Here is a 14,616-nt window from a genome sequence, read left to right as displayed (position 1 = left end):
AGCTTTCGATCTTTTGACCAAATGAGGAGGTCCCTTGCGATCTCGAACAACTTCCTCGAATGAGTCCCTCCCTGCTTGGAGATGTAAGCCAAGGCTGTGGTGTTGTCGGAGTTCACCTCCACCACCTTGTTTAGCTGGAGGGACTTGAAGTTTATCAAGGCCAGATGAACCGCCAACAACTCCTTGCAATTGATGTGAAGTGTCCTTTGCTCCTGATTCCATGTGCCCGAGCATTCCTGTCCGTCCAGTGTCGCACCCCAGCCCGTGTCCGATGCGTCCGAGAAGAGACGGTGGTCGGGGGTCTGAACAGCTAATGGTAGACCTTCCTTGAGAAGAATGCTGTTCTTCCACCACGTTAGAGTAGACCTCATCTCTTCGGAAACAGGAACTGAGACCGTCTCTAGCGTCATGTCCTTTATCCAATGAGCAGCTAGATGATACTGAAGGGGGCAGAGGTGGAGTCTCCCTAACTCGATGAACAGGGCCAGCGATGAAAGTGTCCCTGTTACTCATCCACTGCCTGACTGAGCATCGGTTCCTTCTCAGCATGCTCTGGATGCATTCTAGGGCTTGATTGATCCTTGGGGCCGACGGAAAAGCCCGAAAAGCTCGACTCTGAATCTCCATACCCAGGTAGACAATGGTCTGGGATGGGACGAGCTGGGACTTCTCTAAATTGACCAGGAGGCCCAGTTCCTTGGTCAGATCCATAGTCCATCTGAGATTCTCCAGACAGCGACGACTTGTGGGAGCTCTTAAAAGCCAGTCGTCTAAATAGAGGGAGGCTCTGATGTCTGCCAAGTGAAGGAATTTCGCAATATTCCTCATCAGTCTGGTAAACACAAGAGGTGCCGTGCTTAGGCCAAAGCACAGGGCTTGGAACTGGTACACAACCTTTCCAAAGACGAATCTTAGGAAAGGTTGGGAGTCTGGATGGATGGGGACGTGAAAGTACGCGTCTTTCAGGTCTAACGAGACCATCCAGTCCTCCTGCCTGACCGCTGCTAGGACCGACTTCGTCGTCTCCATCGTGAACGTCTGCTTGGTGACAAAAGCATTGAGAGCACTGACGTCCAGCACCGGTCTCCAACCTCCTGTCTTCTTGGCTACCAGGAAGAGACGGTTGTAAAAGCCCGGGGATTGATGATCCCGGACTATGACCACCGCTTCCTTTTGTAGCAAGAGCGACACCTCTTGTTGCAACGCTAGCCTCTTGTCCTTCTCCTTGTAGTTGGGAGAGAGGTTGATGGGAGACGTAGCTAGAGGGGGACTGCGGCAGAACGGAATTCTGTAACCCTCCCTTAGCCACTTCACAGACTGAGCATCTGCACCTCTGCTCTCCCAAGCTTGCCAGAAGGTCTTGAGTCTGGCTCCTACTGCTGTCTGGAGAGGAAGGCAGTCAAAACTTGCCTTTTGCGGACTTGGAACCCTTCTTGGACTTGCCACGGTGACTGTCTGCACGGGTACCTCCTCTGCTGGAGGCTCTGCCACGAAAGGGCGGGATGAACCTAGAAGCAGGTGTGTCAACTGCTGCAGGGCGGAAGGGTCTAGGCACGGAAGGTAAGGTTTTAGCCTTACGTGCAGAAGATGCCATAAGATCATGAGTATCCTTCTGGATAAGTGAGGCAGCCATCCCCTTAATCAGCTCCTCCGGAAACAGACACTTGGAGAGAGGAGCAAACAACAACTCTGACTTCTGGCAAGGAGTGATACCAGCTGATAAGAAGGAGCAAAGATGTTCTCTCTTCTTAAGGACTCCTGATACATACGAAGCCGCAAGTTCACCAGACCCATCCCGAATTGCTTTGTCCATGCTAGACATGATCAGCATGGCCGAGTCCTTATCTGAAGGGGAAGTCTTCCTGCTTAAGGCTCCCAAACACCAATCGAGGAAGTTGAATATCTCGAAGGCACGAAAGACTCCCTTCAACAGATGATCTAAATCGGAAAAGGACCAGCAGATCTTCGAACGTCTCATAGCCAACCTGCGGGGAGAGTCAACCAGACTTGAGAAGTCGGCCTGGGCAGAGGCAGGAACCCCCAAGCCGGGTTCCTCTCCCGTGGCATACCAGACGCTCGACTTAGAAGCAAGCTTGGGAGGCGGAAAGACGAAAGAAGTCCTTCCCAGTTGCTTCTTGGACTGCAACCAGTCCCCCATAACCCTCAAAGCTCTCTTAGATGATCTGGCGAGAACAAGCTTGGTGAAGGCAGGCGCAGCAGACTGCATGCCCAGAGCAAACTCGGAGGGAGGAGAACGAGGGGTTGCAGACACAAACTGCTCAGGATACAAGTCCCTGAACAAGGCAAGGACTTTACGAAAGTCTAAGGAGGGAGCAGTAGACTTGGGCCCTTCAAAATCAGAGTGAGGCTCATCCAGATGTGCAGCTTCATCATCCGATACATCATCATCCGAAAGCTGAGTTGTAAGAGGTAAAGGCAGAGCAGAAAGCTGAACGGCTGAATCCGGCAGTACGGGTGCATGCGTACCTGCGGATCCAACATCATGCCGCTGCTGGTCGGTCTGCGAGCTGGCAACAACAAAAGCAGAGGGCTGGTGTGTGGGAGGGTCTGCGGTGGGATGAGGAGCATGCGGTATGGTATGCAGAGCATGCTGTAAGGTATGCGGCTCATGCTGCATGGTATGCGGAGCATGCTGTAAGGTCTGCAGAGCATGCTGCATGGGCTGAGGAGAATGCCGCATAGTGCTGGAACCCGGCAACTCCTGATGCGGCAGCTCACGCATGTTAGCAGATGGTGCAGCAAGAACATGCGTCTGGCAGGGTGGACTGCGCATCTGTGGTGGAGCTCTCACAGGTGGAGTGTGGGGGGAGCAGGCAGCCGCAGTATCTGCTGAGCGCACAACCTCGGCGGGTTGTAGGTTAACAGGAGCCTTCTCAGCATGATACTCCTGCATGAATGCAGCAAGCTGAGACTGCATAGTCTGCAGCATGGACCACTTAGGGTCTACTGTTGGAGCAACAACAGACGGAGCAGTAGCCTGTTGAGGGACCACTCTACCTCTCTTGGGAGGTGTGCAGTCATCAGATGACTGCAGCGAGTCCGAACTGACCCAGTGGCTACACCTGGGCCGTTGGACTAGCTCGGAAGGGACCTTACGCTTGAGCGGTCGTGAGACCTTGGTCCACCGTTTCCTCCTGGAAACCTCTTCCACAGACGAGGAATGTAAGGGCTCATTCGTCTGTATGTGGATGGGACGATCCTTAACAGATACGTCCGCAACCACTGAGGATACATCCGTGCGCCGATCAAGGCCTGCCGAACCCTTTGGTCCTTCGACATTGCTTCTCCCCTGGGCTTGGGAGCTTGCAAGAGGTCCCGGACTGGGAGGACGACTGGCACGCACAGATGTACCCTCATGCGCAACACTGACACTGACACTTTGCACATCACTAGCACTAACACTTCCCACTGCACTTTTCGCTTTCAGCTCTCTGACATCTGCCAAGAGCTGATTACGGTCATTAGCCAATGACTCCACTTTGTCACCGAGAGCCTGAATGGCACGCAACATATCCGCCATACCAGGCTGAGCACTCGTAGCAGGTTCGGGAGTCACCACCACAGGGGAAGGAAAAGGTTGAGGGGCATGGGGAGAGGAAAAATCCACAGAGCGAGAAGAACTCCTCCTATTTCTCTCCTTCTCTAACCTATGTGCATATCTAAGGAATTCGTTAAAATCGAATTCCGAAAGCCCAGCACATTCCCCACATCGATCTTCCAATTGACAGGATTTACCCCTACAATTGGAACATACGGTGTGAGGATCTATAGAGGCCTTCGGAAGACGCCTAGTACAAGTCCTAACGCTACACTGCCTGTACTTAGGTACTTGAGACTGGTCAGACATCTTGAATTTAGAAGTAGTCAAGGGGGAATTCCAAAATCTAGCAAAGTTCGTTACCAATTAATCTAAATTAATTCCAAAAGCTTGCTAAGCTAATGAGAAAGCTTCCTGAATAGCGAAGGCTATAACTTTAGAGCAAATACATCACCAAATCGTGAACAAAGACTCCAAAATCAACAGCGTATCCAAGTAGGTCTTGCCGGCGGCACGACAGAGGAAAAATTGAGTTCTTGTTGACAAGAAGTACTTGAGTACCTGCTCACAGATGGCGCTGTTGTGTACACCCCCACCTGGATAGCGATCGCTGGCGTATCCCGACCGTAGATTTCTGTCGGGCAACGGAGTTGACAGCTACATGATCATCGGGTAAGATTAATATTGAAAACTGAAAGATTGGAAATTTAAAGAAATTAAAACTGCTAGGTTAGAAGAAACCAAACAGTTTGAGCGTAAAGTAAAATGCTAAAAATCATGTAACTGGGGTATTAGTACTGTACTTTAAGGAAAGTATGAGATTGACCCAACAGAGAAAAACATTTGATAAAATGCCTCCTTTGTAAGAGTTTATATTTAATCACTAAGTCTGGTACCATATTGCAATTAAATCCATTAATATGTTAATAAACAATGGTTTAATACTCAGTACACAGGAATAACTTTTTATGAAATGACAAACGATACCTGTCAAGTTTGACAAGGCCAAACACTTTAATTAAATTTTGTTCTTTTTATGATGTCAGCTACCTTCCCAAATTGGGGGGGAAGTACCATGGTAGATAGATAGATGTAGCTCCATAAAATAAACATTGAAATAAAAATATCAGTACCTTTCATGCGCTGCCTGGCCTTGCGCTCTCTCCATCCCTTACGGACTATTTCCCTGCATATGGTATCACTCTCACTGTGCATGGTATCTCTTACGACTTCCTCTTTTCTCCACGGACTGCTGTCAGCAAGCAAACATGCTCCAACACCAGATTCCTCAGTACCTTTGATTAATGAAATGAGTGGATATTTAATATACAAATGCATCAAAAATTACAAATATCATAAATGCAGATAGATTTGGTTAATAAGACATTACAAAAGTTCTAAATAACACCATCTAGAAACTGCTAACATTAGTACAGGATCTGGGATGTCACCAATAACTTCTCAAACATTGGAAATTGAAAATGATCTGAAAAGATAAAAGGAAGGCCTACTTGTTTAAATGAAGCAAAAACATAAGCTTTTAACTTCATACCTTCAGATCAAACGCTTTCAACTAAAATGCCAGTTTATTTACAATTTGATATGAGGGCTGCTAAGCATATGTGCAAGGGACTCGTTCACATACATTTACTACTATAGATAACCCATGATGAGCTAGTATCTGAGCTTGCAACCTAAAGGCATACTTTTAACTGAAACATGATGAAAACGATCGATTTTTGTTAAAACTTCGTCCACCCCTTCAAGATCAAAAGGAATACTAAAATATGCCACACCATCCACATAAGTAATATGAGTTTGTTCACGAGTGCTTAACGAGTGGAGGGATACATTATAAGGATTAGACTACATTTGTTTCCTGCGTTAAAATCTAGTTGTCTTATGCAGTGACTAGGATTGCAGATTGCAAGGGTTTGGCAACAGAAGGGTCTAAAGTAATTAAAGAATGTCCCTTCCTTTAATAGGGGCACATTTTTAATTAAAGGGAAAGAAAATGGAAAAATTAAAATTTTTTGAATAATCTTATGGGTAAATGTCAATTAAACATCTGTAAAAGAAGCCATATGAACATCAGGCAAATATAAAAATAAATTTTATTCTTAAAATTTTGTTTCTTTTCATTTTCTCTACATTTTTCAAATTTCATTTTCATTATTTTGCCATTTCATAAGCTACTATGTTTTGTAGTTCATTCCTTACACAGTGTATAGGACATAATGATGATTACCAACATCCATTACGTAAACTCGCTGTTTTGGGTAGAAGACCATTGGCAATTGTAAAATTATTTCTGCTGCCCTTTTTTATTTCCTTTCCCATCCATTATTATTCATCATTTTAACTGCAAGTGCTTAGTAACTGAAAATTAATACTCTTACTCAAGCGAAATGCTTTTTCATTAATGAGTTTCTATTATTTTCAAGCAGCTAAAAACGTATTCCCATAAACCCCATGTTATAATGAGATTTCATTCTGATGAATCACCTTATAATCAATGTTTCAGAAAAGTATGCAACTGTTACCAGTACCGGTACTCTTGTTATGGCACTAAAGTTACATTCTGGTCATCCTTTAGCCCCATCCTCTTTGTTCCCTATGTATTTTGTACTTGACCTGAATGTGGGGGAATGAATGGAAGACAACATCACTGAAGTTTAGCAACGCCCATTATAGAACAATCTTACCCGATTGGTTTATGTGCAGGTAATCAGGCAAAAACACATATTTCCACTTTCTTTTCTCTAATAATTTCATAAAACCTCAGAAAATTATGAATTCAACCTGACTAACAGCAAAACATTTGGAAAAATGTTATTTTCATTAGTAAAATAAATTTTTGAATATACTTACCCGATGATCATGTAGCTGTCAACTCCGTTGCCCGACAGAAATCTACGGTCGGGATACGCCAGCGATCGCTATCCAGGTGGGGGTGTACACAACAGCGCCATCTGTGAGCAGGTACTCAAGTACTTCTTGTCAACAAGAACTCAATTTTCTCCTCGGTCCACTGGTTCTCTATGGGGAGGAAGGGCGGGTTCTTTAATTCATGATCATCGGGTAAGTATATTCAAAAATCTATTTTACTAATGAAAATAACATTTTTCAATATTAATCTTACCCGATGATCATGTAGCTGATTCACACCCAGGGTGGTGGGTGGAGACCAGCATACATGTTAACAAAGAAGCTAAGTATCCCGTATTTCATTTTATCAGTTATTCAAAATAACAAACATAAAATAAATAAGTACCTGGTAAGGAAGTCGACTTGAACCATTACTCTGCCTTTTTTAAGTACGTCTTCCTTACTGAGCCTAGCGGTCCTCTTAGGATGCTGAACGACTCCTAGGTGCTGAAGTATAAAGGGCTGCAACCCATACTAAAGGACCTCATCACAACCTCTAACCTAGGCGCTTCTCAAGAAAGAATTTGACCACCCGCCAAATCAACCAGGATGCGGAAGGCTTCTTAGCCGACCGTACAACCCAAAGAACAACAATAAAAAGTATTCAAGAGAAAGGTTAAAAAGGTTATGGGATTATGGGAATGTAGTGGCTGAGCCCTCACCTACTACTGCACTCGCTGCTACAAATGGTCCCAGGGTGTAGCAGTTCTCGTAAAGAGAATGATGCGAACACTGACTTGCTCCTCCAATAGGTTGCATCCATAACACTCTGCAGAGAACGGTTCTGTTTGAAGGCCACTGAAGTAGCCACAGCTCTCACTTCATGTGTCCTTACCTTCAGCAAAGCAAGGTCTTCTTCCTTCAGATGAGAATGTGCTTCTCTAATCAGAAGCCTGATGTAGTAAGAAACTGCGTTCTTAGACATCGGTAGAGAAGGCTTCTTGATAGCACACCATAAAGCTTCTGATTGTCCTCGTAATGGCTTTGACCTTCTTAAATAGTACCTTAGAGCTCTAACTGGGCAAAGTACTCTCTCTAGTTCGTTCCCCACCAAGTTGGACAGGCTTGGGATCTCGAACGACTTAGGCCAAGGACGGGAAGGAAGCTCGTTTTTAGCCAAAAAACCGAGCTGCAAGGAACATGTAGCCGTTTCAGATGTGAAACCTATGTTCCTGCTGAAGGCGTGGATCTCACTTACTCTTTTAGCTGTTGCTAAGCACACGAGGAAAAGAGTTTTTAATGTGAGGTCCTTAAAAGAGGCTGATTGGAGCGGTTCAAATCTTGGTGACATTAGGAACCTTAAGACCACGTCTAGATTCCAGCCTGGAGTGGACAACCGACGTTCCTTTGAGGTCTCAAAAGACCTAAGGAGGTCCTGTAGATCTTTGTTGGTGGAAAGATCCAAGCCTCTGTGGCGGAAAACCGCTGCCAACATACTTCTGTAACCCTTGATCGTAGGAGCTGATAGGGATCTTACGTTCCTTAGATGTAACAGGAAGTCAGCAATCTGGGTTACAGTGGTACTGGTTGAGGAAACTGCATTGGCCTTGCACCAGCTTCGGAAGACTTCCCATTTAGACTGATAGACTCTGAGAGTGGATGTCCTCCTTGCTCTGGCAATCGCTCTGGCTGCCTCCTTCGAAAAGCCTCTAGCTCTAGAGAGTCTTTCGATAGTCTGAAGGCAGTCAGACGAAGAGCGTGGAGGTTTGGGTGTACCTTCTTTACGTGAGGTTGACGCAGAAGGTCCACTCTTAGAGGAAGAGTCCTGGGAACGTCGACTAGCCATTGCAGTACCTCGGTGAACCATTCTCTCGCGGGCCAGAGGGGAGCAACCAACGTCAGCCGTGTCCCTTTGTGAGAGGCGAACTTCTGAAGTACCCTGTTGACAATCTTGAACGGCGGGAACGCATACAGGTCGAGATGGGACCAATCCAGCAGAAAGGCATCCACGTGAACTGCTGCTGGGTCTGGAATCGGAGAACAATACAACGGGAGCCTCTTGGTCATCGAGGTAGCGAATAGATCTATGGTTGGCTGACCCCACAGGGCCCATAGTCTGCTGCAAACATTCTTGTGAAGGGTCCACTCTGTGGGGATGACCTGACCCTTCCGGCTGAGGCGATCTGCCATGACATTCATATCGCCCTGAATGAACCTCGTTACCAGCGTGAGCTTTCGATCTTTTGACCAAATGAGGAGGTCCCTTGCGATCTCGAACAACTTCCTCGAATGAGTCCCTCCCTGCTTGGAGATGTAAGCCAAGGCTGTGGTGTTGTCGGAGTTCACCTCCACCACCTTGTTTAGCTGGAGGGACTTGAAGTTTATCAAGGCCAGATGAACCGCCAACAACTCCTTGCAATTGATGTGATGTGTCCTTTGCTCCTGATTCCATGTGCCCGAGCATTCCTGTCCGTCCAGTGTCGCACCCCAGCCCATGTCCGATGCGTCCGAGAAGAGACGGTGGTCGGGGGTCTGAACAGCTAATGGTAGACCTTCCTTGAGAAGAATGCTGTTCTTCCACCACGTTAGAGTAGACCTCATCTCTTCGGAAACAGGAACTGAGACCGTCTCTAGCGTCATGTCCTTTATCCAGTGAGCAGCTAGATGATACTGAAGGGGGCGGAGGTGGAGTCTCCCTAACTCGATGAACAGGGCCAGCGATGAAAGTGTCCCTGTTAGACTCATCCACTGCCTGACTGAGCATCGGTTCCTTCTCAGCATGCTCTGGATGCATTCTAGGGCTTGATTGATCCTTGGGGCCGACGGAAAAGCCCGAAAAGCTCGACTCTGAATCTCCATACCCAGGTAGACAATGGTCTGGGATGGGACGAGCTGGGACTTCTCTAAATTGACCAGGAGGCCCAGTTCCTTGGTCAGATCCATAGTCCATCTGAGATTCTCCAGACAGCGACGACTTGTGGGAGCTCTTAAAAGCCAGTCGTCTAAATAGAGGGAGGCTCTGATGTCTGCCAAGTGAAGGAATTTCGCAATATTCCTCATCAGTCTGGTAAACACAAGAGGTGCCGTGCTTAGGCCAAAGCACAGGGCTTGGAACTGGTACACAACCTTTCCAAAGACGAATCTTAGGAAAGGTTGGGAGTCTGGATGGATGGGGACGTGAAAGTACGCGTCTTTCAGGTCTAACGAGACCATCCAGTCCTCCTGCCTGACCGCTGCTAGGACCGACTTCGTCGTCTCCATCGTGAACGTCTGCTTGGTGACAAAAGCATTGAGAGCACTGACGTCCAGCACCGGTCTCCAACCTCCTGTCTTCTTGGCTACCAGGAAGAGACGGTTGTAAAAGCCCGGGGATTGATGATCCCGGACTATGACCACCGCTTCCTTTTGTAGCAAGAGCGACACCTCTTGTTGCAACGCTAGCCTCTTGTCCTTCTCCTTGTAGTTGGGAGAGAGGTTGATGGGAGACGTAGCTAGAGGGGGACTGCGGCAGAACGGAATTCTGTAACCCTCCCTTAGCCACTTCACAGACTGAGCGTCTGCACCTCTGCTCTCCCAAGCTTGCCAGAAGGTCTTGAGTCTGGCTCCTACTGCTGTCTGGAGAGGAAGGCAGTCAAAACTTGCCTTTTGCGGACTTGGAACCCTTCTTGGACTTGCCACGGTGACTGTCTGCACGGGTACCTCCTCTGCTGGAGGCTCTGCCACGAAAGGGCGGGATGAACCTAGAAGCAGGTGTGTCAACTGCTGCAGGGCGGAAGGGTCTAGGCACGGAAGGTAAGGTTTTAGCCTTACGTGCAGAAGATGCCATAAGATCATGAGTATCCTTCTGGATAAGTGAGGCAGCCATCCCCTTAATCAGCTCCTCCGGAAACAGATACTTGGAGAGAGGAGCAAACAACAACTCTGACTTCTGGCAAGGAGTGATACCAGCTGATAAGAAGGAGCAGATGTTCTCTCTTCTTAAGGACTCCTGATACATACGAAGCCGCAAGTTCACCAGACCCATCCCGAATTGCTTTGTCCATGCTAGACATGATCAGCATGGCCGAGTCCTTATCTGAAGGGGAAGTCTTCCTGCTTAAGGCTCCCAAACACCAATCGAGGAAGTTGAATATCTCGAAGGCACGAAAGACTCCCTTCAACAGATGATCTAAATCGGAAAAGGACCAGCAGATCTTCGAACGTCTCATAGCCAACCTGCGGGGAGAGTCAACCAGACTTGAGAAGTCGGCCTGGGCAGAGGCAGGAACCCCCAAGCCGGCTTCCTCTCCCGTGGCATACCAGACGCTCGACTTAGAAGCAAGCTTGGGAGGCGGAAAGACGAAAGAAGTCCTTCCCAGTTGCTTCTTGGACTGCAACCAGTCCCCCATAACCCTCAAAGCTCTCTTAGATGATCTGGCGAGAACAAACTTGGTGAAGGCAGGCGCAGCAGACTGCATGCCCAGAGCAAACTCGGAGGGAGGAGAACGAGGGGTTGCAGACACAAACTGCTCAGGATACAAGTCCCTGAACAAGGCAAGGACTTTACGAAAGTCTAAGGAGGGAGCAGTAGACTTGGGCCCTTCAAAATCAGAGTGAGGCTCATCCAGATGTGCAGCTTCATCATCCGATACATCATCATCCGAAAGCTGAGTTGTAAGAGGTAAAGGCAGAGCAGAAAGCTGAACGGCTGAATCCGGCAGTACGGGTGCATGCGTACCTGCGGATCCAACATCATGCCGCTGCTGGTCGGTCTGCGAGCTGGCAACAACAAAAGCAGAGGGCTGGTGTGTGGGAGGGTCTGCGGTGGGATGAGGAGCATGCGGTATGGTATGCAGAGCATGCTGTAAGGTATGCGGCTCATGCTGCATGGTATGCGGAGCATGCTGTAAGGTCTGCAGAGCATGCTGCATGGGCTGAGGAGAATGCCGCATAGTGCTGGAACCCGGCAACTCCTGATGCGGCAGCTCACGCATGTTAGCAGATGGTGCAGCAAGAACATGCGTCTGGCAGGGTGGACTGCGCATCTGTGGTGGAGCTCTCACAGGTGGAGTGTGGGAGCAGGCAGCCGCAGTATCTGCTGAGCGCACAACCTCGGCGGGTTGTAGGTTAACAGGAGCCTTCTCAGCATGAAACTCCTGCATGAATGCAGCAAGCTGAGACTGCATAGTCTGCAGCATGGACCACTTAGGGTCTACTGTTGGAGCAACAACAGACGGAGCAGTAGCCTGTTGAGGGACCACTCTACCTCTCTTGGGAGGTGTGCAGTCATCAGATGACTGCGGCGAGTCCGAACTGACCCAGTGGCTACACCTGGGCCGTTGGACTAGCTCGGAAGGGACCTTACGCTTGAGCGGTCGTGAGACCTTGGTCCACCGTTTCCTCCTGGAAACCTCTTCCACAGACGAGGAATGTAAGGGCTCATTCGTCTGTATGTGGATGGGACGATCCTTAACAGATACGTCCGCAACCACTGAGGATACATCCGTGCGCCGATCAAGGCCTGCCGAACCCTTTGGTCCTTCGACATTGCTCCTCCCCTGGGCTTGGGAGCTTGCAAGAGGTCCCTGACTGGGAGGACGACTGGCACGCACAGATGTACCCTCATGCGCAACACTGACACTGACACTTTGCACATCACTAGCACTAACACTTCCCACTGCACTTTTCGCTTTCAGCTCTCTGACATCTGCCAAGAGCTGATTACGGTCATTAGCCAATGACTCCACTTTGTCACCGAGAGCCTGAATGGCACGCAACATATCCGCCATACCAGGCTGAGCACTCGTAGCAGGTTCGGGAGTCACCACCACAGGGGAAGGAAAAGGTTGAGGGGCATGGGGAGAGGAAAAATCCACAGAGCGAGAAGAACTCCTCCTATTTCTCTCCTTCTCTAACCTATGTGCATATCTAAGGAATTCGTTAAAATCGAATTCCGAAAGCCCAGCACATTCCCCACATCGATCTTCCAATTGACAGGATTTACCCCTACAATTGGAACATACGGTGTGAGGATCTATAGAGGCCTTCGGAAGACGCCTAGTACAAGTCCTAACGCTACACTGCCTGTACTTAGGTACTTGAGACTGGTCAGACATCTTGAATTTAGAAGTAGTCAAGGGGGAATTCCAAAATCTAGCAAAGTTCGTTACCAATTAATCTAAATTAATTCCAAAAGCTTGCTAAGCTAATGAGAAAGCTTCCTGAATAGCGAAGGCTATAACTTTAGAGCAAATACATCACCAAATCGTGAACAAAGACTCCAAAATCAACAGCGTATCCAAGTAGGTCTTGCCGGCGGCACGACAGAGGAAAAATTGAGTTCTTGTTGACAAGAAGTACTTGAGTACCTGCTCACAGATGGCGCTGTTGTGTACACCCCCACCTGGATAGCGATCGCTGGCGTATCCCGACCGTAGATTTCTGTCGGGCAACGGAGTTGACAGCTACATGATCATCGGGTAAGATTAATATTGAAAAAAACTATTTGCAAATTATTGAGTAACATTTGTTAGCACTGATATACAGTCAAACATTATTCATTTAACCCTACCTTCAACTGTGACATTATTACTTGGAAATAGATTTCTTTTCTGGAGAGTCTGATTATAAATATTCTCAATCTCAGACTTTATGACTGCTGCCCGATGTTGTACTTCATCCAGTTCATCTAGACGTCTAAAGCATTGCTGACACAGTGACTTGGAGTAAGCCTAAAAAAAAGAAGCGGGTTTAAGTTATGATATTATAAAGTATCATTAAATGTCTAAGAACCAACACTGGATGTGAAGATAGGCAAAGTAAACATTTATGGTATCAAGAATAATCTTAATTACATTTCTTCAGATGAATGGGACAGTACCCATAGAAAGCTAATGTATTTTACATTGTTATAAGAACATACTGTACTTTAAAATATACACGAAAAGGGTCTTTTCAACACGTGCATTTGCTAAATATTTGTTGTAGAGGTATGGTATCAAGTGGCTATAAAATGCTCTCGGGATGTCAAAGATTGTAACGGATAGGACATATGATGATAAGTATTGAGTAATAATTGATCAGAAACAAAAGGAGGATGACTCATAAGAAAGCCTAGGAAAATTATGAAAAAATGGCATAGATGGTCTACACCAGATGGGAAATTTAGCAGAAAGTGCAACCTAACGCTGTAAGTGGAGAAGCCAACAAATTTTTTGAAGATTATGATGATATGAAGACACTAATTTTGTATATTTCAAATTTAAGTACTGCTGCATATTACAACAAAAATAACAATATAACCAAAGAGATAACAAAATAGCCATTATAATTCTAGTTTCTGTTAAGAAAAAGGAAAAGAAAATCATATACGGTATACCTTTTCTGGTTTCAATGGTGTATTGATCAACACTGCTAACATGACAACCACCCTCTGCTGTGTATGTGTAGTCACACTAGACTCTGAATACAAATCCAGTACTCCAACCATTAGAGAATCCTTTATAACTGCATCACAAACCTGAAATTTTCCAAATTATCAATCTACGCAGGTTTTAAATCTTTAGTGAATACATTTACTATATTATCCTTTGATTATTACAAACTATGAAAATGGAATATTATGACTGCTACCTAATTCTGGTGCAACAGAATTGTTAATTTTTAAAAAAATGGTATTTTCATTATAAAATAAATTTTTGAACATACTGTACTTACCCGGTAGTTATATATAAAGCTTACGTCCCTGACGTCACGGCAGAAAATTCGAATCTCGCACCAATCGCCGATTGGATAGCCAGGTGTACCACCCCTGCGCCCTAGCGAGGTACCTAGGAACCATTCCAGGAACCCTCATATATTCCATGCCTCTAGTCTCTTAGAGGGGAGGAGGGTGGGACTTTAATTATATATAACTACTGGGTAAGTATGTTCAAAAATTTATTTTATAATGAAAATACCATTTTTAAACACAAGACTTACCCGGTAGTTATACATATAGCTGATTAACGCCTTTGTTGGAGGGTTAGAGACAGCTAGTATATCTGGAATTTTCCTCAAGAGTTAATTAAAACAAACTTAAGGGTTCATACCTGATAAGGAACCTGACTTCAATAATTCTCTGTCTCATTATGTCTGCTAGCCTTATGAGATCCAGCGATCCTCCCAGGGGCTGAAGATCTCGTAAGGACTGTCAAACCGGTGTATATACC

General features: G+C 46.5%; 1 protein-coding gene across 2 annotated transcripts in view; it reads right to left on the bottom strand.

The window, feature by feature from the left end:
* LOC137645060 (uncharacterized) overlaps positions 1 to 14,616 on the bottom strand; it is a 171,863-nt gene that overhangs the window by 8,644 nt on the left and 148,603 nt on the right. For both annotated transcript variants that reach the window (XM_068377913.1, XM_068377914.1), the window contains 3 exons: positions 13,785 to 13,925; positions 12,978 to 13,137; positions 4,693 to 4,854 (listed from right to left, as the gene is read on the bottom strand). In XM_068377913.1, the coding sequence (XP_068234014.1) occupies positions 4,693 to 4,854; positions 12,978 to 13,137; positions 13,785 to 13,925 (463 nt within the window). The remainder of the gene's footprint in view (positions 1 to 4,692; positions 4,855 to 12,977; positions 13,138 to 13,784; positions 13,926 to 14,616) is intronic.

This window comes from Palaemon carinicauda, chromosome 8, assembly GCF_036898095.1.
Source record: "Palaemon carinicauda isolate YSFRI2023 chromosome 8, ASM3689809v2, whole genome shotgun sequence".
Classification (NCBI taxonomy): Eukaryota; Metazoa; Arthropoda; class Malacostraca; order Decapoda; family Palaemonidae; genus Palaemon; species Palaemon carinicauda.
The sequence above is the reverse complement of the archived record's forward strand: the minus strand, read 5'-3'. Positions and strand labels throughout refer to the sequence as shown.